This window comes from Ochotona curzoniae, unplaced genomic scaffold (genome assembly GCF_017591425.1).
Source record: "Ochotona curzoniae isolate NIBS_2020 unplaced genomic scaffold, NIBS_Ocur_1.0 scaffold_3835, whole genome shotgun sequence".
NCBI classification, from domain to species: domain Eukaryota; kingdom Metazoa; phylum Chordata; class Mammalia; order Lagomorpha; family Ochotonidae; genus Ochotona; species Ochotona curzoniae.
In genome coordinates this window covers 33865971-33892500 of record NW_024467114.1, presented here as the reverse complement: position 1 = coordinate 33892500, position 26530 = coordinate 33865971, and the positions used below count along the sequence as shown (strand labels likewise).

At 43.0% G+C, this 26530-nt stretch overlaps 1 protein-coding gene across 3 annotated transcripts in view; it reads right to left on the bottom strand.

Moving 5' to 3' along the window:
- The window catches only part of CRPPA (CDP-L-ribitol pyrophosphorylase A), a 231552-nt gene that overhangs the window by 124858 nt on the left and 80164 nt on the right, over window positions 1–26530 (bottom strand). For all 3 annotated transcript variants that reach the window (XM_040965017.1, XM_040965018.1, XM_040965019.1), the window contains one exon: window positions 4545–4642. In XM_040965017.1, the coding sequence (XP_040820951.1) occupies window positions 4545–4642 (98 nt within the window). The remainder of the gene's footprint in view (window positions 1–4544; window positions 4643–26530) is intronic.

Here is a 26530-nt window from a genome sequence, read left to right as displayed (position 1 = left end):
AATGAAGCCAAACTTAATTCTTTTAATTCCCCAAGTTCTCATCCATATAGGCACTGACATATCATGACAGCTCACACAACGAAACAGAGAAATGGGAATCTAGGCCTCCTGATGATTCCAGGATGTGTCTGCTACCTTGGGTCCTCAGAAAGTCTCAAAAGGGAATTAAGAGTAATTGTTACAAGAAAACATCTTCTTTCAACATGAGAGCTTGGCTTTTCTCCTACAGCTCAGGCAGCAAGCTGATGGCCTCAAATTGGTTCCTCTACATGGAATTGGAAGGACCTGCTTGCCTGGTTCCATTGTTCACTAGTAAATAGCAGGCAACCCTTACTGATTGTAGAGCTTAAAAGGACATGATGCTTAACCTGGTCAGGTGTCTGTTTCTCACCATTACAGTTGAATGGGTAAATCCTAAGCTGCACTGATGTGAGGTGGGGCTGTCAGGATTAGAACTGGCGCCCACATGGGAGCCCAGTGTGTGCAAGGTGAGGACTTTAGCTGCTAGACTACTGCTCTTGGCCCTCTGTATTCTGCATTGATGTCAGCCAACCTGATTGAATGATTCCTATCATGTGCCAGTGCTCTTAGCTGACTGGATGATCGCTGCTTAAAAACCCCAGAGCACAGCTGATCAGGTCTGCTCGCCTCTTCCATTTGCAGTGGTACAGGGGAGTCCACCAGTTGGTGCTGGCCAGTGAATAAACACTCCAGAGCTTCTAAGAGGATGCCTCGGACTCATGTCTGGAATTCATCTGGTCAACTCACAACAAGATAATTTGGAGACTTACAATTAAGAGAGAAATGTAGGTGCCTAAAATTAGATATGAGAGAACCATATTAGCCTTTGGATATCTGAAATTCTCCCTAAAAAGCAGACAGTGCAAAAAGGACATCAAAACAAAATATACAGAGATAGATAGATAAAATTTGTAGACAAAAATCAAATACAAATCCAATTACTGGTGGGTTAGGAGCATTCACCCACAGGAGCTGGAAAACAACATCACCATCAGGTCATTTCTGGATAGCTCAACAGGCAAACTCAAGAATAACAGCACCAAGCAGAATAGGACATTATCAATACCAACTCAAGCCCAGAAGACAGAGGCACACCACGGAAGTCCTCACTCACTGGTGAACCAAGCACAAAGAAGGGCCAAGGAAGAGAGGACAGTGGCTGAGCAGAGGCCCTCAGAAAGGGCACAGTCAGGGACAGGCTTTGGGCACAGCGACTGAGATGCCAATGTGCATCCACCCAACACTGGAGTCCTCAAAACCATATCCCAGCTCCTACAACAGCATGCCCTGGGAACAACAAGTGATGTCACCCCCATGGGACTCAGGCTGAATGCTGTGCTGCAGGCTTCAGGCTGACACCACCGCAGAAGCTGGGGCACTGAAATAGCTTAGAAAAAGCTGATTAGGACAGAAAAAAAATGATGAAAATAACTCATCCCAGAAATAAAGGTTAAAAGTAGAAAACACACACAGCAATGCATAACAGAATGATACAGGAAGATGATTTTTAAAAGAAAGGAAATTTTAGAAAGAAAAGGAAATTGTGAGATAAAAAAATCCAAGAAAATATAAGTAATAGAAGATGGACGTAGAATATATAATCGTCATACAGTAAAAACCTTTTAAAAAACACTTAAGAAATGCAAAAGCAAGTTCTAAAATCAACATGTCATAAAATTTTATGAAATACCAGTATTTTAGACTACACACACACCAGAAACAATTATATACACAGGAATATAGCCATCATTGAGAAAATTCTAGTACAATAACTGGACTTTGAAGAAAACCAGTTTCATGGACAAAGAAACCAAGTCACTCCCAAAACAGCACCCACAACTAAAGTCAGGTTTTTACTGCATTTGGGAAAAACACTTTATGACAAAGGAAAATGGGGTCGCATACTTAAGATGCTCAAGACCAAAATATTTGAACACTTCCAAGTCACCTGAAAATTCTGAGCCACAGTTTAATTTTATTCACTGAAAGAAACATGAGAACACTGAGCTAGGAGTCCTGCCTAGAGACCTTCTCAGAGGATTAGCTTCAGAAAAACCAAAACGATTAGTGAGTCATCAATGTGAGGATATGTGGTGAGTGCTGAACCCAAGCCAGTGTTTACTTATACAGCCAGCAATGAGCACTTTCAACACATCTACTCCCCGTGACCCTCTCTGAACTGTGATGTGGCAGATGCCATCTCATCTTGAAGGCATAGACCAAGTCGGGAACAAAGGTGACAAGGAGCAGTGTGACAGCAGATCCCACACTTCCCAGCCACTGCACAATCACACAGAGACCCATAGGGCTCCATCCCCTTCTGTTTTCTACTAAAATTGTTTTTTAAAAAAGTCATTATGTCTTATCGGGAATCTTAATTGGATGTTGTACATTTAAAGGAATATGGGGTGGAAAGGTGTTAACAGAGTCTGGAAACAAATATTTGAGGTACAAATCTGCCTCAAAAAAATTAACTGAAGTCCTAAACAATATGGGATATAAATATTTCTATGCATACACATACTCACTGCTACTTACATTCTCCTAACCCTAACATGAAATAAAATATTAACCAGGAGTTTGGTGAGTTGCAAAATGAGGGACACACATTCACTTTTTCAGTACCACAATTATCTGATTCTTTTATTGCCACCATCTGCTGCTTTCTTTAAAGATCATTTTTATTCATTTATTTTACTCATTTGAAAGAGTGAGGGGATTTCTAAAAACTCATCAAAAGCCTGCAATGGCCAGCGTTGGGTCAGGCTAGAGCTGAAAACCAGGAACTGGATCTGGGTCTCCCTCATGGATGGACCCGGCTCTCCCTCTTGGTTCCCTCGTGGATCCCTTGTGGAGGGACGCGGGTCAGCCTCATGGGTCCCTCATGGATGGATCCAGGTCTCCCTCATGGGTTCCTCATGAATGGACCCAGATCTCCCTCGTGGGTCCCTTGTGGAGGGACCTGGGTCTGGGTCAGCCTAGTGGGTCCCTTGTGGAGCAACCCGGGTCTGCCTCATGGGTCCCTCGTGGATGGACCCAGGTCTCCCTCATAGAGGGACCTGGGTCTGCCTCGTGGGTCCCTCATGGAGCACAGGCTGCCTGCATGGGTCAGCATCAGCTGGAAGCTGGAATCCACAACAAAGCCAGGACTCAAGCCTAGGCACACCAACATGGCATATGGGCATTACAAGCAGCAGCTTGATTACTATACCAAATGCCTGCCTCTCTCTGTCTCTCTCGCTCTCTCTCTCATCCTCTTTCTCTGCCTTTCAGTCTTCAAACTTTTCTAAGCACCCAGGTTGTGCCATGATCACATCCCTCAAGACAAGCCTCAGACATAAGCTGGGATGTATACACACAAGGCAGGGCTCTCTAAAGGAAATCTCTCATACAGATAAGCAGAAAAATCTTCAAGAAAACTAGAATATATTTGTTACAAGGATCTCATGAAGCCAAAAGGATAAGCATGGGATTTGGGGCCGGTGTTGTGGCACAGCAAGTCAAGTCAACCACCTGTGATGCCAGCATCCCATATGGGTGCCAATTTATGTCTCAGCTGCTCCAAACCTTCTCATCCAACTACTGGAGTGCCTGAAAAAGTTGCAGAAAATAGACCAACTGCTTGGACCCCTGACACCCATGGGAGATGAGGATGGAGCTCCGAGCTCCTGGTTATGGCCTGGCAAGCCCTGACTCTTGTGACCACGTGCGGACTGAACCAGTGTGCGGACTGAACCAGTGAACAGAAGCATTTCAACTAATTTTTTTTTTTAAATAGTAAGAATAATCTTTTAAAAATAATAAAAATCTGCACTGGAAGAAGGCATTTATCTTGGTGGAGAACATGCTCAAACTCGCAAGCAGCATGCCTGGGAAAGATTCCTGGCTTTAAATTCCAATCCCAGCTCCCTGCCAGAGCAGACCATGGGAAGTGATGTCTCAAGTCACTGAGCTCATCCCAGCCCTACTGGCACCATGGAACTTGTTTCTGGCTTCTGACTTTAGCTCCCAGGCCCAGTCCAAGCTGTTGCAAGCATCTGAGGAGTAGACTTGTGGATAGGAGCTGTCTCTGTGTCTTACCCTGTCTCTCTACCTCTCAGATAAGTAATATTTACAGATTAAAAAATCTCTGTGGCAGCCAAATAAAATGTGTCAAACTTGGGCATGGTGCGGTAGTCTAGTAACTAAAGTGTTTGCCTTGCATGTGCAGGGATCCCATATGGGCACCAGTTCATTTCCCAGCTGTTGCATTTCCCTTCCAGCTCCCTGCTTGAGGCCTGAGAAAGCAGTAGAGAATGGACCAAAGCCGTGGGACCCTGACACATATGGGAGATCCTGAAGAAGCTCCTGGCTCCTGGCTTCAGATTGGCTCAGCTCTGGTCATTGTGGCCACGTGGGGCGTGAATAAGTGGATGGAAGATCACATTTCTTTCTGTCTCTCCTTCTTTCTGTCAATCTGACTTTACAATAAAAATAAACAAATCTTTTAAACAATGTATCAAACTCAATCTTAGAATACTTACACTTAATTCCTTTTTTAACACTTCTTCAAGAACATGCCCCTCATGTGCTGTCTCCTCTTTTGTGTCCATAACTAGGCAGATCTCTTGTGAAATTCTCTCTGAGATAAAAAGAAACAACAATAATAAAAACCTTAGGTATCAAAGAAAACATGGAATAAGGCCCTAGTGTTCTGAATTCTTATTTGAGCGTCACAGCAGTGGGAAAAGGGGCATTGTGGCTTCAGGCCAAGGGGAGTATCCTGCACTACACACTGAGATTGTCTTGAGCACATGACAACATGGAATATGTCAGGCAACAAATCTCCATGGCAGATAGGTACTGTGTGGGCAGGTATCCAGTCACTGAGCAACCAACAGATGGAAGAGATCTCATGATACACACGGACAGGGAGTTCCTGGAGGTACCAGGACTTAGCTACCAAGTCAATCCTTTACTATGTATAAATTGTCCCAGAATTGGAGAGATTCTCTTTTTAGGTAACAGGTCTCCTGCACACAGACTCACTGTGCCACACAGACCCTAAGTCAACTAGAGCATCTTCCTTGGTCACAGCACATCAATCCAATATAACAAACTTCCTTTTTTATTATAACCATAGCAAGTGAAAAGGGCTGAAGGACCAAAAACCTCAATCAAAGTTTGGCTAACATTTACTTCTGACACAGACAACTCTATATAACATGTCCCAGAAAGCCACTGATCTAGCAGATGTTCTTGAATTCTCCAATCAAATAAAAACCCATCATTAGATGTAGCACGGTGGCCTAGTGGCTAAAGTCCTCGCCTTGAATGCACCAGGATCCCATATGGGAGCCGGTTCATATCCCAGGAGCTCCGCTTCCCATCCAGCTCCCAGCTTGTGGCCTGGGAAAGCAGTCAAGGACATCTCAAAGACTTGACATCATGCATCCATGTGGGAGACCTGGAAGAAGCTCTTGGCTAATGGCTTTGGGTCCACACAGCTCTGGTCATTGGGGTCACTTGGGGAGTGAACCATTGGACAGAAGATCTTCCTCTCTCCTATTCTCTGTATATCTGACTTTGCAATAAAAATAAAATAAACCTTTAAAAACAATCATCATTTAGAATGATGACACTGGTGCTTAATACTCCAGCTGAGACCCTCAGCGTATCAAGTATATGCCATGTTGCAGGGCTACATGCAGTATTAACTCTACGGCCCACAATGATCCTGTAGAAACAAAATTATTCTGAATCCATATAATGTAAGAAGCGAGGCAACTTGCCTAAGGTCAGAGGATATCAAGTCATAGAAAAACAATTCAAAGCCAAAGTGATAATTCCTATCAACACCTTGATGCTCTTCCACAACACCCAAACAAAAAGAAAAAGAGATACAATATTAAAAGCTAACCATTCTTACAGGAAAACTATTTGTGTTTTCAGTAGCAATTACTCCCACTTATAAGCACATGATAAACATGAGAGTACTTTCAATAGTTCATGAAAGAACTGAATTACAGGAAGTTCATTTTATTGCAAACCACACACACACATACGGGTTTTTTTAATCAGATTTTTAAATGCTTGAGTATTCTGTAATATCTGCGCAGTTCAATGTTTTAACACATACATATGAATATAAACTGATCTTGGCAGGCAACTGGCTTTTCCTCCCTTGTTTGTTCTTTGTGCTTGCAGCCTGCCAGCTTCCCTCTTCCCACGTGTGTATTATTGTATTGTAGGTCACTAAACAAGATGACAGGACACTCCGCATCCCCTGGAGTGCATGTGGTACCCAGCATCCAGCTTCCCTCACCTCACCCCACAGAGCCTCCAAGAAACCCCATTCTAAGTTCAAATCGACTATTTTATTGAATCCTCCAAAATGAGAGAGAAGGTAAGATATTTCTATGTCTGGCAGATTTCATTGAACAACATGATCTTCAATTCCATCCATTTTTGTTAGTTTCCAGGATTTCATTGTTTTTATGAAATTACCATCCCATTACACACACACAAGCACACACATACACGCATATGCACGCATACACAATCAGATTTTATTTATGCATTTACCATAAGTGGACATCAAGGATGATCCCACACCTTGAATACACTAGTACAACAGTGAGCCTACAAGCAGAGATATCTCATTGACATGCGGAGTGTCTTCCTTCAGATATACAACCTGACCCTGCTTTGCTTTGTTTTGTTTTGTTTACAATGTATTTAGTTCAATGGCAGAACTAGAGAGACCAGGAGAGATGGAGAGAAATGCTACTCCTTTTCTTAAGCTATTATGCTTGGGAATGCTGTTTTAACTTCCTTCACAAAGAAATGTCTATTGTGTTAAAAAAAAAAAAAATTGTCACTGATTTTTGGGTGTTTATCTTTTGACATACAATGTAACTGAATTTCTTTACAGCTTTCACAGTTCCTAGCTGGAATCATTAGGTTTATCTTCCTAGTAAAACCAAATCTCCAAATAGGAATAATTCTATTTCTCCTGTTATTTGTATACACTTTATTTTGTTGTAGAATTGTTTTGGTTAAAATTTCTTGTTGAATAAACGCAATGAGAATGGTCATCCTTGTCTCATCCATTTTTGGCTACGTCTGATTTTAACCTTTTTATGTTGAGCTATACTTTTCTATATCTGATCTGTTAGGCTTTTTTGTTCTTTAAAGATTTAGCCTTTTTTATTGGAAAGTCAGATTTACAGAGAGAAGGAGAAACAGAAAGAAAGATCTTCCATCCACTGGCTCATTCCCCAAGCAGTCACAGTGGCCAGAGCTGAGATGATCCAAAGCCAGGAGCCAGGAGCCTCTTCCAGGTCCCCCACGTGGGTGCAGGGTATCAAGGCTTTGGTCTATCCTTGACTGCTTCCCCAGACCACGAGCAGGAAGCTGGATGGGAAGTAGAGTAGCCAAGATATGAACCATCATCCATATGGGATCCTGGTGTGTGCAAGGTGAGGACTTGAGCCACTGGGCTATCACACAGGACCTAATGGTTCTTAATCTTACATAGACAAAGAATTTCACCAAATGCTTTTTCTGTATCCATTGAGATGATCGGAAAATAAAAAGACAGGATCCTTAGCCTTCAATCTGTGGAGGTGGCATATTACACATGCACATATCTTCGACTTTTCACTGCATCCATAGAACACATCCCACTTGAGTATGATGAATGATCTTTAAAAAAATATCTAAGATTTACATATTTTTCAATTGCAAGGCAGATTTTATAAAGAGATAAGGAGAGACAGAGAGAGATCTTTTATCCATTGGTTCACTCCCCCAAATGACTGCAACAGTCAGAACTGAGCCTATCCAAAGCCAAGGGTCATTAGCTACTTCCAGGCTTCCCACACCTGTGCAGGATCCCAAGGATTTGGGCTATCCATTGCTGCTTTTCCAGGCCATAAGAAGAGAGCTGGATCAGAAGTGGAGCAGCCAGACCCAGCACAGTAGTCTAGTGGCAAAGTCCTCACCTCACATGTGCCGGATCCCATATGTGTACTGGTTCTAATCCCAGCAGCCCTGCTTCCATGCAGCTCCCTGCTTGTGGCCTGGCAAAGCAGTCCAGGATGGTCCAAAGCACTGGGATCCTGCATCCACATGGGAGATCTGGAGGAAGCTCCAGGCTCCTGGCTTTGGATTGGCTTGGCTCTAGCTGTCGAGTCCACTTGGGGATTAAATCAGTGGACAGATCTTCCTCTCTGTCTCTCCTCCTCTCTGTATATCTGACTTTCCAACATAAAAATTTTAAAAATAAATCTCTAGAAGTGGAGCAGCCGGTCCATTGTCTGCTGATTTCCCAGGCCATAAGCAGATTGCAGTAGCAGAGGCAGAGCAATAAAGACACAAATCTTCAACCATGTGAGATGCAAGCATCACAGGGTAGAAGATTAGCCCTCTGTGCTAGCATGCAAGCCCCAATGAATGATCAGTGTAATGCGTTGTTGGCTTGACTTGCTAGCATTCTGAGAAATTTACAACTATGTTCCACAGGGTTATTGGTCTATAATTTTCAATCTTCTATTACCTTTGAGCCTGGGTTGATATCAGGTGGCCGTTCCCCATCCCTGGAGCAGCTGGGAGGCTGGGTGCAGCTTTCCCCCTTGTTTCTACCTTCCCCCAGAAATAGGAAGAAGAAATAGAACACTTGGAAACAGTGATAACACCCACTCTTCCCTAAGCCTTGATCTTTTCACACTGATCAACTACATAAACATCAACAAAAATGAAAGCTAAAAATTGAAAAAATAATAAAAATTAAAAACAAAAAGAAAAGGTTATATATAGACAGATTTAAAAAAAAAACAAAGGTAACAAGGTGAAGGCAGTGGGTCCAAGTGTCCTTTATGGCACTGGTAACCCATATCAGGGAGCCAATCCAACTCCAGGATCAGAGAAGGGCAGAGGGAGCGGCCCGGGTGGAGTTCCTGGTCCCCGACTTCACTCTGCACCAGTGCGCCTCTGAATGTGTGTATTTCAGGGAAGGAACCAACAAAAAGATTCTCTCTCCCCCTTCTATTATCACTCTATCTTCCTTTCTTTATTTATTTGAAAAAACGAAGAAAAGAGACAAGAGATGTGGATTAAAACACTTTACATTATAGAATTCTAACGAAGAATAAATGAGCAAAATCATATGACATTATACGTAGCACCTGGAGAAGGTAAACAAAATATCCAGTAAATGGGAGCTGAAGTGCTGCTGTTACATTGTTTTTGCTATTATCCGTGTTGGACACACATATTCAACAAGAATATAAATAGAGATCATTTTGTCTACTCAAAATCATGACTTCAAATGGTGCCGTGAAATCTTAAAACTACACTTTGATCAACATTCCATGACAACTTAGTCCCACTCCCACTCCTTTACTTCCATTTGCCAAATTTCATCAGACTGACAATAATTAATTGCAATAATTGAGAGCATGTTATTGAATTATAGTCTCAAGTGTTCACTCCTGAATTTCTATAAAAGTCAAGTGGATGCTCACTCATTCTTATGATTTAGATCTTAATTCGTACAGGCTGAGGCATCCTGCGTGACTGCTACTAAGAATTCACAAACACATTGATGATCTTGATTGCGAACTCTATGACAGAAGAGTGAAGTCTGTACTTGCACTGAGCACAGAGAAGTTGAGACTATCTCTAGGGGAACAGATGTGAAGATACAATGCAGTGTGCATCACTACTTCCACAGCAAAGAAACAAATCTTGACATTAGTACATTGGACTCTCCCACTGCCCATGCCTACAATGTCAGGACACACTTAAATAGCAGAGTGATGGACTTAAGAGTGTTTATGAAGGACTATACTACCGTATAACAATACAGGGGAATCAGTGTGCCGGGTTGGGGAGGGAGGATTCGATATGGGGGTAAGGGAAATCCCAGAGCTTATGGAACTATATCATAAAATAATAAAATTAAATTTTAAAACGAATCCCTTAATCCCAGATTTTCTGGTATTCCCAACTCACTGAAAAGAAGAAGTATACAGCATACTTAAAATTATCCATTTTTCATGAAGTACAGGTTGCCAACTATAACGTGATTAATCCAGGTAATATTCTCCAAACAAAGCATTTCATATCTTCCTTGAAGTTAATGATGAAATTAACTTTTCTTAGGAGTTTTTATATGAAAAAAAAACCATTGCCACTGGGGAGAACCATCCAATCATTGTGCATCTCAAAATGTAAAGCTCTCACACAAAAACCCAGCCTCTGCTCCTTGCTCAAAACAAATAACTAGGGTTAAATTATAAAAGCATTAGATTTATTGTGAAATAGCACTTCATCAATTAACTTAACAATTAGTATTTTCTTAACATTGACTTTTACATCATCTAATCTAAAAAAAAAAAATAAAAGAACTTTTTAATATCTTCCCGAAAGACCACCTGTAGCAGATCAAATATTCTGAAGTCAAAACGGGTAGGATTCCTGCTTCTTTACTTACCTGTGATGTCTGAGTGTCACAAAGCTCAAAGTGATTTAACAAAGAGAATATTCATACCAGAATATGAAGTCAAGTCTACAGATCTTTATTGTAAAAGCTTGTAGTGCTTTAAATAGGTTTGCATTATTCAAAGCTATGAGCATGACAATCCTGTGTTTTTTCAGTTAAATAGTTCTCCTTCATGAGCTATATGCACAATTCTCAGTAATAATTATGCCAGTAATACACCCCTTAATTTTATTGACCGTGATGGTTACCTTTGTGTGTCACATTCACCTAAACCACAAGATGTCCAAATATTTGGCCAAATATTGTTCTATGTGTGCTGGCGAGGGTGTTTTCAGACACTAACATGGACTACAGCAGACGGCACTCTACAATCAGTAGAAAGCCTGAGCCTTGTGGACCAGTTTCTTGTATCTCCACCTATACGCCCTCCACTGGCATTTCTCAGTGGATCCTTGCTCAACTGGCAATGCTTACCGTTCCTCAGCACATCATTCATGATTCTGATGATTCCGGAGTCCATACAGCAACACCTGCCCTCCGTTATCACACACAAGGCAACATAGGATTGGGAATAATTCCCTGAACATTCCCTCTTTCCCCTGCCTGCACTGCCATTGCACCTGGTTGTCTAATTGTCCAGTAAGGCCCACCACAAGCACCGTCTGTCTTAATGACAGATGGTTACTCCAGTGGATGGAGCAGGGAGATATGGGGTAACACTGCTGAGTGTTCTTTGAAACTACTACAACCCTAAATTTCCAAACTCTTGTTCTAATAATATCTCTCACAAGCACATATTTGCACACACCCAGCCTTCAAACATTTAAGTAAATAACTGTGTTACCCAACCCGAGTGCTCCTTCAAACAAGTTTTGTAGTCAAAAGTTTCAGAAGGCGAAAGAAATTTACACATAATGTGAACCTAACAAGCGCTCCTTTTCTTTTCTTTTTTTTTTTTTTTATTTATATAGATAAGGAGGGACAGAGAAGGCTCCTATGTGCTGATTCATCCTCTAAATTCCCATAGTGGCCACAGCTAGACTAGGTCAAAGTTCAAAGTTGGAAACTCGTTCCACCTCATTCATGCATGGTTACCAGGAACCAAATTAACTGAGTCAGGGCTGCTGTCCCCTGGGGTCTGCATTAGTAAGAAAATAGAACCAGGAACCAGAGTAGGGAATGGAACACAGGTAGCTCTGCGCCCAAGTTGGGTCTTAAGCTCTCAGCTAAACGGCTGCCCCTAATAAAACCTGATGCCCAGGCATTATGTTCCCACCAAGCCATGCCAGCTCCTTACAGGAAGCAGTCGTTGTAACAGTGTATGCATCCTTGTTGCTTAATACTCACATGACACTATGCTCGTGTTATTATCTTTACTTTTTAACCACCACTGGCATTTTTCTATAGTATTTTAGCTGACCATTAAACCAATCAAACAACAAGAATTATTCTCCCCACTTTCCCCCCACACAAGGGGGTGAGCAAGCAAGCAGCCCAAGGCCACAGGCATGGAATTTCCACCCATAAGCTTCAACCCCAAATCTACGCTACATTAATACCCAGTAACACTGTAATATGATCCTGCATTCTATTTAACTTCTATTACTGATTTTATATATTATGCTTTTTGTCTTCTCTTCTAGAAGATGACATACTGCTAAGGTCCAAATCGCCAGTTCCCAGAGCTTCAGAACAGCATGTCCTCAAGAATATCTTGAACACATTCATTTCTAAGCTCTGATAGGTTCATGGCCAACATAAATTGTTATGTTCTGAATTATGTCCTCCACAAAACATAATGATTGTATATTGGAATCCTAAGTACCAGTACCTCAGAATGTGACTACATTTAAAGATAAGGTCTTTACAGAAAACAACAGGCTTAATGGGGCTAGCAGGGGGGCCCCCAACATAACAAACATTCTTAGGGAGGAAAGCGGGCAAAGCTGCAAAAGAAACCAACCCTACTGAAATTCTCGTCTCTGACTTCTATCTTTCAGATTTGTTAGAAAAGCCACGCAGTCTTGGTACCTAAGTGTGCTTCCCAACATTCAAGGAAAATGAACTGAAACTTAAAATAGGGGCAGTTGTGTGCTGTGGTGGCTAAGTTTCCCTTCAAGACAGATGCATCTCACAAAGGAGTGCCTGCCTCAAGTACTGAAGTTTCCATTTCCAGTCCAGCCTCTTGCCAATGCCAATTCTGTGTGGCAGCAGATCATGACTTGAGAACTCTTGTCACCTGTGTGTATTAATTCGTGTGAGAGACACAGATTAAACTCACAGTCTTTACTTGGCCCGGCCCAGCCCTGGCTCTCATAGATCTTTGAAAAAAAACAACCAGGAGTTGGAGAGTTGGAGGATCTCTGGCTTGTTGATATTCTGACTTTCAATAAAGTCAAAATAATTTTCAAAAAGTTCCATGCATGTGAAAAAATTTTGAAATTCTTTGCACAACTGTTTCATAACCTACATTTTTCAGAAATTTTTGAAGACCCCCCACTTAGGTGGATTTCAACATGTCTGGGCATCAAAAATAAAACTTTTAATTTCATTTTCCATAATGTTTTGAAATACTCAAATATACACATCCCCTAAGTTGAAACTGGAGAATGTAAGTTGGCATTGTTAAACATGTAAGAATCATGTTTCTGAACTCTCGAGTTATTAAGGAGAGGTGTTCTCCATGCTAACAGTTTCCTGTGGCATTAACACAGACAGCGCTGGGTGGAACTGCGGTGACTGTGTCTTCTCAACACTGCCACCCCAGGGCTTCTATGCAGCAACTGGAAGCAGAATAAAAATCACAGAGGACAAATGATGACGTCAAGGGAAAAAAGAAATACATGTCTGAAGTGTTGTAACTGAATCCCAGGATCATTTCTGAGGGAGGGGCATATAAACCCAGAGTGACTGCTATACACCAGTAAATTACAATAAACTTAGTAGCTTGCTAAATTCCAGCCAAAATGCTATGAAGATGAACTTGTCGTGACTTCTGCATTGGTTTAGATGACTTGCCTGGGGTCTAGCATCTTTCCGAGTGAAGGAGCTAGGGATCAAACCAGACAACACGGTTGGTAACTAGTTCATCTGCTAAAGAGAACCTAAAAATAGGGCAACTTCTCAATTCAGCATCCACTCCATCAAAAGAGCACATGCCAGAAGGTACGCCATGTCCACTGAGTAACCAGGATTCTATACAGTTTCCAAACACCCTTTCCTCAGTCCAGTCTTAAGGGATTATAAGTTAAAATGGTGTTACATCAAGGAAAACACTGCTTCTTCCTTAGCTATTCCTAATGACATGACTGACAAGTGGCAGTTGTGAATTATCACATTGTACTGATAAAAACTCCCACTTTCTTCTGTATAAAATCTCTGGAATATAGTGTAGTAGATTCAGTACTCATCAGATCAGAACCCTATGCAAAACATTTTCTCTAGAAACACGCACGAAAGCGCCACTGAGTGTGGTGGTTGTTTTCATTTTTTTATATACAAATTACAGTTATAGAATCACAAACGGGACACAGACCAGTTTAAGCTTCTCAAAATACACCCTATCCCACTGGTTCTAACCCCAAGCAAACTGATGATCCATTTCTTTCAATTAGATTGAATTAGTTATTTCAAAGGCAGAACTACAAAATGAGAAAGGGAGGGAAAGAGCGAGAGATCCTCCACACACAGACTTATTCCCAAGATGGCCACCAAGGCCAGGACCGAGCCAGGCTGAAGCCAGGAGCCCAGACTTTCCTCCAGATTTCCCAGGTCAGGAACTTGGGCCATCCTCCATGGCTTTTCCCACAACAGGAAGTTGGATGAGAAGTAGAGCAACAGGGATAGAAAACTGACATCTGTTGGCATGTTAGCCTTACAGATGGCAGCTTAATGTGCAATCCTACTGGGCCAGCCCCATCCTCTGATCTATTTCTGGTTACTCTTCAAAAACATCCTATTAATGCAATCATACACAATGTATCCTTTCTGAGACAACCTTCTATTACTCAACACAAATCCTTTGATACTAAAATAAGCCTTTTTGAGAATGTTTATTCATTTGAAAAGCAGAGTGACAAGAAGAGAGGGGAAAATACATCTTTTCATGTGCGGGTTCATTCCCCAAACAGCCCAAGCATCTAGGGCTAGGCCAGGCCGAAGCCAGGAGATTCATCCAGGCCTCCCAAAGAACCAAAGAGAACATTCAGGATTGGAACTACTCACTCCAATGTGGAACGTGAATATTGCAAGTGGCAGCCTAGCCCACTTTGCATCAATGCCTGCCCCAAATCATTGTTGCTTTGAGTACTTGTTGTACTCAAGCGAGCCAACATAGAGGTGTAGCACGCACTGCGTAAGACTGGAAAGGCCTTAATTGCCATTGCTGAAGAGGTGGCTCACACCCTAAAGACCTCTCAACCATGAACCCCAGAACACCAGCATTTAGAAAGAGGTAAAACCACAAACCAGGAGGAGTTCCAGAGGACTGAGCTAATGCAAATATCCCTTAGGAATTAAAAAAATAATAATAACTTTTAAGCCATTGTTGCTGTATCCCATGAAACTCATTATCTCCTAGTCATGCTTGAACAGCCTAGTCCTGAGTTCGATCATTCTTGATCATTCTTGCCAAAACAGGTAATGTTTTATCAGCCAAGTTATAGTCTCACGACTGGCGGGGGCAAGGGTGGTACCTCAACTAAGATAAAGCCCATCTTAACACAGAGCCCCTCACATCAAGCCTGGCATTTCATCCAACACTGATTTCCTTCATACCAGACAAGGATCCACTGCAAAGAAATACCTCCCCTTGACAGTCCCACCATGAAAAGGTTGTTAGTATTGGTTCCAATACCTAGTGGTTTAGAACAAAGCCACCCTCAACATTCAGACACAGACTTGCATGTGAGTATTTTTCCTTATCTAGGATAAGGATGCTGCCAAGTAGCATTCCAGTTGGCACCACTCAGCATTGCAACTGGCAATGTAGAGCATTCCTAAGATCTCCACACAATTCTTAGTATGAACACTGTATTTGTTTCCATCATGTTAACAGGCAAGTAGTGGTACTGCATCAAGACAATCTGAATCGCTAATGAATACATTCCTGAGGGATACTGGTCTGCCGTGTTCGTGGTTCTGTGATCAGTATTAATAGAGACATCAAAATGGGCACCCGAGGGCTCTCTGTTCCGCTGCTTTTTCTGGGATTGGTTCTAGGTCTTCCTCAAATATTTGGTATAGCAATAAAACTGTGGGGAACCACTCAGGCTCCCACCCATGGTAGTTTCTAAATTTTGACTTCACCTAGTAAGAACAGTCATGTTATCTAATTCATTTCGGGTGAGATCTGGTAGCTTGCAGTTGTCAGAAGAATTGATCCATTAGATGAAGGATATCAACTTCACAAATATAGAATAGCTTGTGATGTTTAAGTGTTTTCTAGTGTTTGAAAGTTTTGTAGCAATGCATCAACGCATCCCCAATACTGACTTTTTTACCATCTTGTAATGCTGTATTAATTTTATCAATCTTTAGAAAAACTGGCTTTAGTTTTGCTTTCTACATTTTTGTTTTCAGTTTTACTGATTCGTGGAATTATTTTCCTCTACTCTTTGCTCTAATTTTATTTTTTCTTCTATTTCTACTTTGTTACAGTAGAAAGTGATCATAGATTCAAGCACCTCATTTTAAATGTAATCATTGAATGACAGAAAGTTCTAAGAACTGTTTTAGTAGCATTTTCCAAATGTTTTTCATTCCTTTCAAAACACTTCCTAATTTACCTTAAGAGTTCTCTTTGACTTGTAGTTTAATACTTACACTTATTTAATTCCCAAGTAATTCAAGAATGTTCAATAATGTGTTAGCAACATCTAACTTATTTCCTCTACAATTAAAATGCACTCAATTCTTCAGGACACTTTATGTGTTAAGGAATATCCTGGGCCCGGCGCGGTGGCCAGCAGCTAAGGTCCTCGCCCTGAATGCACCAGGATCCCATTTGGCACCAGTTCTAATCCCAGCAGTGCCGCTTCCCATCTCGCTCACTGCTTCTGACCTGGGAAAGCATTCAAGGACAGTCCAAAGCCTGGGGACCCCGCACCTGCGTAGGAGAGTTGGAGGAGGTTCCTGGTTCTTGGATTCAGATCGGTACAACAATGACTGTTATAGTCACTTGAAGAGCAAATCATCAGGTGAAGATCTTCCTCTCTGTATATATCTGGCTTTGCAACAAAAATAAATAACTCTTAAGAAAAAAGAATAGGGCCCGGCGTGGTGGCGCAGTGGTTAAGGTCCTCGCCTGGCACGCCCAGCATCCCATATGGGCGCTGGTTCTAATCCCGGCAGCCCCGCTTCCCTTCCAGCTCCCTGCCTGTGGCCTGGGAAAGCAGTCGAGGACAGCCCAAAGCTTTGGGACCCTGCACCCGTGTGGGAGACCAGGAAGAGGCTCCTGGCTTCAGATCGGCATAGCATCGGCTGTTGTGCTCACTTGGGGAGTGAATCATTGGACAGAAGATCTTCCTCTCTGTCTCTCCTCTCTGTATATCTGCCTTTCCAATAAAAAAATAATAAAAATAAAAATAAATCTTAAAAACAAGAAAAAGAAAAAAGAATATCCCAGCACACTGGGAACAAAATTCTGTTCTTCTACTGAGTATTCCATAAATGTCCATTAAATCAGGATGGCTGATAGTACCATCCAATTTATCTATAGCATTGCTGGTTCTTTTTAAAAAAGATTTATTTTTATTATTTTTTATTGGAAAGGCGGATATACAGAGAGGAGAGACAGAGAGGAAGATCTTCCGTCCAATGATTCACTCCCCAAGTGACCACAACGGCCAATGCTATGCCGATCCGAAGCCAGGAGACTCTTCTGGGTCTCCCACACGGGTGCAGGTTCCCAAAGCTTTGGGCCGTCCTCGACTGCCTTCCCGGGCCACGGGCAGGGAGCTGGAAGGGAAGCAGGGCTGCCGGGATTAGAACCGGCACCCATATGGGATCCCGGGCGTGCCAGGCGAGGACCTTAACCACTTGCGCCACCGCGCTGGGCCCTCTCTTTTTTTTTAATATCGCAAATAGAGGTGAAAATTGAACATAGCTGTGTATTTGTCCATGTGTCTTCTTTTTGCAACAGGCATTTTAGGTACATGAATGTCTGGAGCTGCCATGTCTTTCTGCAGAACTGACCTTATGATATAAACAAAGGTTTCCCTCTTTACATCATGCAACTTGCACACTGTCTGACTTAAAAACAGCTAACCCAATTTTCTTTCAGAGAATGTGCTATATGTTTCTTCAATCAGTGATCTTTAACATGCCTATATCATTACACTGGCAGTAAGTTCGTTCTCACAGGTAGGGATAGGATTAGAGCATGCTCCAGTCTGTTCCTAAAATGCCTTTCCCTGTGACTGTTCCCATTTAACACAGACCAGCTGCCTAGTTTTTGCTCTTTTCCCTTGCTTTATGTCCCTCTGTTTCTTTCCTATCCGCTTCTTCAAACCTGCTTACGCCTCACTGCAGGTGTCTCCCTGTCAAAATGGCTTGTGTCCCAAGTCCCCCTGAAACCACAAACAGCCCTGAACCCGGTAGTGTCACAGATTTGTAAAAAGTTCATGAAAAATGAAAAACTTTGCTTGGACGCAGCAATGTGGAAACTCAGGCAGTTGATTCCATCAACTTCCTTCAGAAGGCCCCCTGACACGCAGCACATCTATGACAAAATTCACCTTTAGTCAGCTCCCAGGGGCAGGCAATCGGAGAAGGCACGGAGATTCTCCCAAGCAGACGCGCTCCTCCTCCTCCACTCCTGTCTTCGGCCTGGATGGAGCTGACAGCAGCAGCGTTGGGAGCAGTTTTGCAGTCCCAGCCACCGTCCCTGCAGGGTGCATCCACAGCACTGCACTCGCTATCCTGAATGTCAGCGTTTGGAACATATCATGCCTCCATCAGTTAAGATTCCTCTGAAATTCTCTGAAGTGTCAATCAAGTTGTAAGCTTCACAGAATTCCTTTAGGGGTTTCAATCCCCCCTGGTTTGATGTTCTTTGTAACCTAAAACTTAGCCATCTTTGGCTGGAATACACGGCTCAGCCACATACAGATGATGTGGTTACATTAATGCTCAATGCCAGAGTTATTCCAACTAAAAGTCTTCCTAGGAATGGGAATTATAATTGTAGAAATCTAAAAACACTCACTTTTTAAACTTATTTGACTTGAAGAGTGGATCTCTGGGTACACATGAAGTATAATAAGTAAGACAATAAATGTAACTTGGGGATTTTTAAATATAATGTTCTTAAAGAATAACTATAGTCACAATTTTTAGCCTACGACCCAGACATCCTGGCACTCATGAGGAGCAGGGACTATCAAGACTGAGACCTGTCCACTTCTTCATGGGGACTCACGAGTTCAGAATGGTGTTCATAAGACAGCACCTCAACAGCTTTGCGGAAAACAGAATTAAAGGATGACCTCATCCGGGTACAAAATCTTTTGATGTCTAGGCATAGTTTTCCACAACACATACTTTCCATGAACTTGTTGAAGACCCACAGTACAGTACAAGCACATTTGAATTACGATGGAAGACTAACAAAGAAAACCTAAGTACTAAGTTCGCTCCGTAAACAAGTTAGACACAATTGTGAAATCTGTCTTCAATTTTCATTTAGGCTTCCAGTCATCCTACTGTTGACTGTGTGGAAGCTTAAGTGTTCTCAGATAAAGAAGAAACCACTGAATCCAACCCAAAAAGCAGCCACGTCTAAAAGATATGTCCAGCTGTAATCCACTCAGTGTGAGGGTCTTCCACTCTCCTCCAGTTGATGAATCAAGAGGCAACTCGGAGCCTCCATCCGGCGTAACAGGAAAGATGTTGTTTCTGACTCCCTCACCCCCATCAGAGTGTCTGGGTTCAAGTCCTGGCTCTGCGCCTGATCCCAGCCCCTGCTAATGTGTATCCTAAAAGGCAGCAGTGATGGCTCAAGTCGCTGGGTCCTCGCTTCTAAGTGGGAGCTCTGGATAGACTTGCTAGTTCCTGCCCAAAGCCTGGCCCCATGCAAGCTGTTTCAGACTTCACATAAATGAACCAGAGGATGAAAACCTCTATGTCCCTCTGCTTCTCAAAAAAAAATTTTTTTAATTTAAAAAGAAATTAAATCCAACATGAGTCTATTTTTCTCATAAATGTTTAAACACTAATAAGTGACACTAAGCAGAATCACTCTTGAATCCTGACTTTGGGCCCAGCACAATGGTACACCAAGCTAATCCTCTATCCTGTCCCGCTGGCATACCATAGGGGCTCCAGTTTGTGTCCCGGTTGCTCCATTTCTGATCCAGCTCTCTGCTTACACCCTAAGAAAGCAGGAAAGGATGGACCAAAACCTTGGACCCCTACGCCCATGGAGGAAACCTGGAAGAAGTTCCTAACTCCCAGCTTTAGATTAGCTCAACTCTAACCATTGCAGGAAAGGAAGGAAAGGAAGGAAGGAAGGAAGGAAGAGAGAGAGATAGAAAGAGAGATAGAGAGATAAAGGAAAGGAAAGGAAAGGAAAGGAAAGGAAAGGAAAGGAAAGGAAAGGAAAGGAAAGGAAAGGAAAGGAAAGGAAAGGAAAGGAAAGGAAAGGAAAGGAAAGGAAAGGGAAAGAAAGAAAAAGGAAAAGCAGAAAAGCCCATGCCTCTATCTCAGTCTGATGTATTTTCCCATTTGGGATGCCATTGCTTGGAAGTGGAGGCTTAACCAGTTGCGCCAATATATGGGTCCCTCTCAGTCTGATCTATTAAAGTCACTTTACACAGCTCTGAGTGGGGTTCAACACTATGGCTCAACTGGTTCATCCTCTCCCTGTAAGTGCCAGCATCCCATATAGGCACTGACTCATGTTGCATCAGCCCCACTTCCCATACAACTCCCTGCTTGTGGCCTGGAAAAGCAGTAGGGCGTGGCCCCAAGCCTAGGGAACACGCACCTACATGGGAGACCTAGAGGGAGCTCCTGGCTCCTGGTTTCGGATCAGCTCATTTCCAGCTACTGTGGCAAGCAAATGGATGATCTTTCTCTGTCTCTCCTTCTCTGTAAATCTCTTTCCAATAAAAATAAATAAACCTTTACTAAAAAAAAAAAAATTCTCTGAGTACCTTGAAAGGAACACATAAGGTAAGAAATAAATAAAAGTGTCCACCACACCAGGCCTGTGAAGCACAGATAGCAAATGAAGATTCGTTAGAAAATGACCCTTCATCACCTTCAAGGTCAAAATGCCCTCCCAAGAAGCTGATGCACCTGGAGGGCAACTGTGCGCAGGCGCATGTTGAAGGATGTCCTCACACTCAGAGTCTAACCTCACTTTTGGGTGAGTCATGGAAAACAAGATGACGTTTCCTGCCTTAAAACTGACAGCAATGATGAGGCATGTGACAGCCTGTCCCCGCCACAGGCTGCTGTGCACAAACTTGATTGAAAGCATGTTACTGTCTTCTGAGTAAGTGATACTGTATATTTTCACTTCTCAAAGCATATATTATATCTTAGTTGAGAGAAATGAATTCCAAGGAAATGTAATTTTCTAAGGTTCCTAAGTCAACAGGATATTTACAAAACGTATGCTGCTGGGAACAAACAGCTGCTTTGGGGTTTCTTTCTTTCATTCCCTCTCCGCCCTCCTCACCACCTATATCAGATTGAGAAAAAAGAGGCTGGCTGCTGTCTGTTATCAAGTCTCATTTAGTCAATTGCTTAATCCCTCGCTGTGACCTTTAAAGTTTTTGAAAAGGACAGATTCACTTGGTTATGTTTAAACTACTATTTTCACTGACGATCAATTAACACAAAATTGTAAAATTTAGACAAACAAGTGATTTCCACCTTCTCTAATCTTGACCCAAATATTTAACTTTCCATTTCGCATGGTTTTTTTTACAAAGAGATTTCAAGGGAACCAAATTGCTTTTAAATCATATTGTGGCCTTCCTGTTCTTGCTAATTGAGGCTTGACGCAAGTGTTCTTACAGATCCACATGAGATACAGCCATGGTGCCGTTTTCAAGAGCATGCAGAACAAAAACTGCATTATGCACAAAGAATGGGAATATTTGGAAAATTAAGTAGCATAGTCAAAAACCAGAAACATCAAAAGTGAAGGTTTCTATGCAAACCTTAGCCGTCACTTGGCATTGTCCAAAAGACACGACTAACAATGTAAATGCCCCATCGCTGAGTACTTAACAAGAAAAATCTGAAGAAGTCGTGCCACAGCCGTGCAGTACTGGCCACTCAGAAACACACAAAGCCCGACCCAACGTCCCTTGTCTCGCAACTTGATTCAAAGCATTTTGAACTTCACACACCATGATTTTGAGTAAACATTGCAAAGAATCACTAAAAATGAGAGCATAGCACACAGACTCCAACACAGCAGGTCCTCTGAAAGCTCAGAAACACCAACCACATTTATTCCGATCCGACATGATTTCACTCCCTTCCACCAGAGCTAGTTTCAAGACACAAGCACCAAGAATCTAACGGTCTTTCCACTGGTTCTAAGTCCCAGAAACTATAAGGAAACAAAAATACATATAAGGATCTACAGCTAACTTTTCCTAAAGGCTGATCAATACGAAGAAATGTTATTTTTGATGTTCCAAAAGCATGAGTTCTGAAAAGGAAATTTTCTGAGCAGATACAGGAGGCTGTATGTATCACAAAAAGCAGAGTCCACTGAATTCACGTAAAATAAATGCTAAAGAGAAAACAACACACAGTGGGGAAAGACATGAATGCTTTCGGGAACACCAATTAATTTTAAGTAAGTAAGTGGAGCCAGTTAAAACTAAAATGATTTTCAATTTTAACCATTATATTTTCTGTTTTTATATAAACCACCATAGGACAAGAGGCACCATGAGGCAGTTTTATAGCACAAACTTACTTGGGTTTGTACAATCAAAACTAGGAAAGAGTAAATACAATCATTTTCACAATACTCCTTACCCACAAAATTGAATGTACTGAAAGGCTGATGAAGGAGAGAGGTAGACAATGAATGGGACCTTTTACTGAGACATCCCATAGCACAGTCTTAGAAGCAATTAGAATACCGACCTGTCTGACAGGTCAAGGCCAGCATATTAAGTCAAGCATGGGTTGGAACACTCTGTGTGCCTTATATCAGTCCATATAAGCCAGATCCCCATTGGCACCTGTTACCACTTTGATGGAGTTTGGGTTCATCTGAGCTGGCAAAGCAGTCTTGGATGGGTTCAACCCACTTGCAGGACTCAAGCACACCACCTCTTTGTCAAGTGAATGTTTTCAAACTTCATCCCCATGTCTTGTCACTCTGCGTATAGAAAAGATTTTTTTCTACTCAGTCACAACAGAGTGAAGGAACAACGGAAGAACAATGACGAAATCCAATTCTCTATCCAAGAAGAAAGAATATTAACAATGTTTTCCCTTAACAAATTTCTGCATGAACACTTCAGAAAGTTTGTGATGAATACAATGAAAGGTAAATTTATTGTATTATAGAATATTTTGGGCCCGGCATGTTAGCCTTGCATGCACCAGGACCCCTTATAGTCTCTGGTTTGTGTCCCGACTGCCCCGCTTCCCTTCCAGCTCCCTGCTTGTGGCCTAGGAAAGCAGCCAGGGACAGCCCAGGGCCTTGGGATTCTGCACCCACGCAAGAGACTCAGAAGATGTTCTGGGCTCCTGGTTTTGGATTGGCTCAGCTTCAGGCATTGCGGCCACTTCAGGAGTGAATCAACAGATGGAAGATCTTCCTCTCTGTCTCTCCTCTGTATATCTGACTTGCCAATAAAAATAAAATCAATCTTTTTTTTTTAAAGAATTATTTTTATTATTTTTTCATTGGAAAGGCAGATATACAGAGAGGAGAGACAGAGAGGAAGATCTTCTGTCCGATGATTCACTCCCCAAGTGAGCACAATGGCCAATGCTATGCCAATCCGAAGCCAGGAGCCTCTTCTGGGTCTCCCACGCGGGTGCAGGGTCCCAAAGCTTTGGGCCATCCTAGACTGCTTTCCCGGGCCACAGGCAGGGAGCTGGAAGGGAAGCGGGGCTGCCGGGATTAGAACCGGCACCCATATGGGATGCTGGGCGTGCAAGGTGAGGACTTAACCACTTGCGCCACCGCGCCAGGCCCAAAATCAATCTTTTTAAAAGTTTATTTTAGTGTAGAATATTTTGAAATCAATTGCCTTTCTATCACATATTCTATAAACTTTCTTGAAGATTTCTCGCAAAAGCTGCAAGTTAACACGTATTTCATCACAAGCCACGAGGATAACGGGTGCCATTATCCATCAATATTTTCTATCATTAAAAAATTTATCATTAATGAAAATGCATATGAACATTAATACTGAAATAAATTAAGCTTAAAAATAAAATCTAACACAGGATAAAAATCAGATATAGAGACTTGACCTATAATAAAAATACAGGTAAAACACATTTGTTTTTTCTAACATCAAAATTGCCATATTAACCCAAAGATGTTGACTTGACTGTAAATTAAGATGGACCAGAATACCTAAGCTGTTATAAAGACTATAAGCTTGAGTGGACAAAAACGCTGCTCTTTCAAGGCATGAAACATACTTATCTGAGAAGTTAGAGTCTGAAAACTTAAATAAGACAATAATTACTTCAGAATAGAATTTTGTTATTTCTTATGTTTAAATGCCAATGAAAAACAGACGCATAGACATGTTGGGGGCTCCCACATGCAGATTTACTCTCCAAACGGCCACGACATCCTGGGCTGCGCCAGGTCAAAACTGGGAGCCAGAAACTTAACCCAGGCCTTCTACGTGGGTGGCAGGAACCTAGTCACGAGAGCTGTCACAGGCACCTCCCAGCATCTCCAGCCAGCAGGAGCCAGAGTCAGGCTCTGCAGTGTGTGACTCGGGCATCCCAAGCAATGTCTTCACTACTTAGACAAGATGGAGAGCAAAACAGATAGCACTTGGGGCCAGCATAGCGGCACCCACACTAATCTTCCACCTGTGCTACCAGCATCCAGAATGGGTGCTGGTTGGGTCCCAGCTGCTCCACTTCCAATCCAGTTCCCTGCTTACGGCATGCGAGAACAGTGAACGAAGGGACAGCACCCACAGGACCAGGAAGCAGCACCTGGTTGCTAGCTTCAGACCTGCCCAGCTCTGACTGTAGCAGTCATTTGGGGAGAGAACCAGCAGACGGAAGTACCTCTATTTATCCCTCTTGCTCACTCTAAGTAATTTTTGACTTTTCAAGTAAAATAAACAAATCTTTAAAAAAAATGAAGGCCCTCACCAACTTTTGCAGAGATCATGCAACCTGAACAAAGTGAAAGGCAAAAGAAAAGGAGAAACTTTTTACTTCTGGTGTTAGTCTAGCCACCTGCCCCTGCCCCCCGAACACCAGTACACCTGTCTCTAGGGACTGTGTGGAGACTGGGACACAGCACAGGCTGCCCTGACTTAGAGGCCACCATGTGTGCACTGAGGCCACCCTGGTTCAGAGGCCCCGTGTGTGCACCCCACTGCCCTGGCTCAGGGGTCCCCGTGTGTGCACCCCACCACCCTGGCTCAGGGGCCTCCGTGTGTACCCTGGGCCACCCAGGCTCAGAAGCCCCTTGTGCACTGCGCCACCTGGGCTCAAAGGTCTCTGTGTGTGCACTGGGTTGCCCTGGCTCAGAGGCCCCCATATGTGCACTGGGTTGCCCCGGGCTCAGAGGCCCCGTGTGTGCACTGGGCCGCCCAGGCTCAGAGGCCCTCGTGTACTCCCTGGGCCATCCTGGCTCAAAGGCCCCTGTGTGTGCTGCACCGCCCCACCACTGCCTCTGAAGCTCAGTCTTCAGACAGATCCTGGACCTCAGCACAATCAGGTGAACCAAGCCCTCCCAACTGCTCTCTAAGTGCGTCTCCCTGACTTGACCCTGGCCACTCTCACACACTAGCAGAAAGCCCACAGCTGGGTGCCCCATTCAGGTCATCTGCTCTACGGCAGTTTTTTCAGTGGGGTCAGAAGCTTTCCCGTCCCTGTGCCCAGAGGTATTCCTGCTGTCCTGTGGCTACTGAGTGCAGGGCATGAAGTCAGGGCAGTTAGAGCTGCCAGAGAACAGCAAGTCTTCAAAAGCAATGCAGTTGTAGCTGGTGCTGTAGTGCAGTGGCTTCAGCTGCTGCTTGCACCCCACAGGGCCTCCCACCCCACATGGCCTCCCTCATGGATGCTAGTTTGAATTTTGGCTGCTCCAGTTTCGAAACAGCTCCCTGCCAATACACCTGAAAAAGCAGTTGAAGATGGGCCCAAGTGTTTAGGCCCCTGGCCCCATCTGTGCCACCCAGAGGAAGTTCAGGGCCCGCTCCAGCCCAGTTATTGCATCCATTTGGGGAGTGAATCAATGGCTGAAAAAGCTCGCTCTCTTCCTCTTTCTCTCCATCTTTCAAACATTACAGTATTGTTTAGTACAAAGTGACCTGATCATGAGGGAGAGCCTAGAGAAGTGCTTTTGGCATTTATTGTATCAGCTGATCGGCATTTTTATTAAGACACTGATTCTGACTGAATGGAGTAGAGCCAAGCACTCCCCCTTGAAACTCTCAGGTAACCACACTGCTTCCAGAAAGAGGATGATTTCTGAGAGTGACAGGGGTCCAGAGCAGAAATCCTCCAGTGGGTGCACAGCATCACAGTGGAGGGGAGAGATTTCTCTGCCAAGGGCCATCCAGACATCTCTGACGTCACTGGCAAGCCACACAAAGTTATCAGCTTAAAACAGCCTACTGTGGTTGGACTGAATTCCGAGTCTCGCCTGCAGGTGCCATGGCAGGGCCAGATCAGATGATTCTATGGACTTGGTGTGGCCCTTGCAAGAAAAAGGAAACTTGAGGAGTTTGTTGATGTATATCAGCTGTTTATGAGCTGAGAACAGAACACATTGAAAATATCACAGAAATAAAAGTATCCACAGTAGAATCTGTTCTCTAAATAATAATT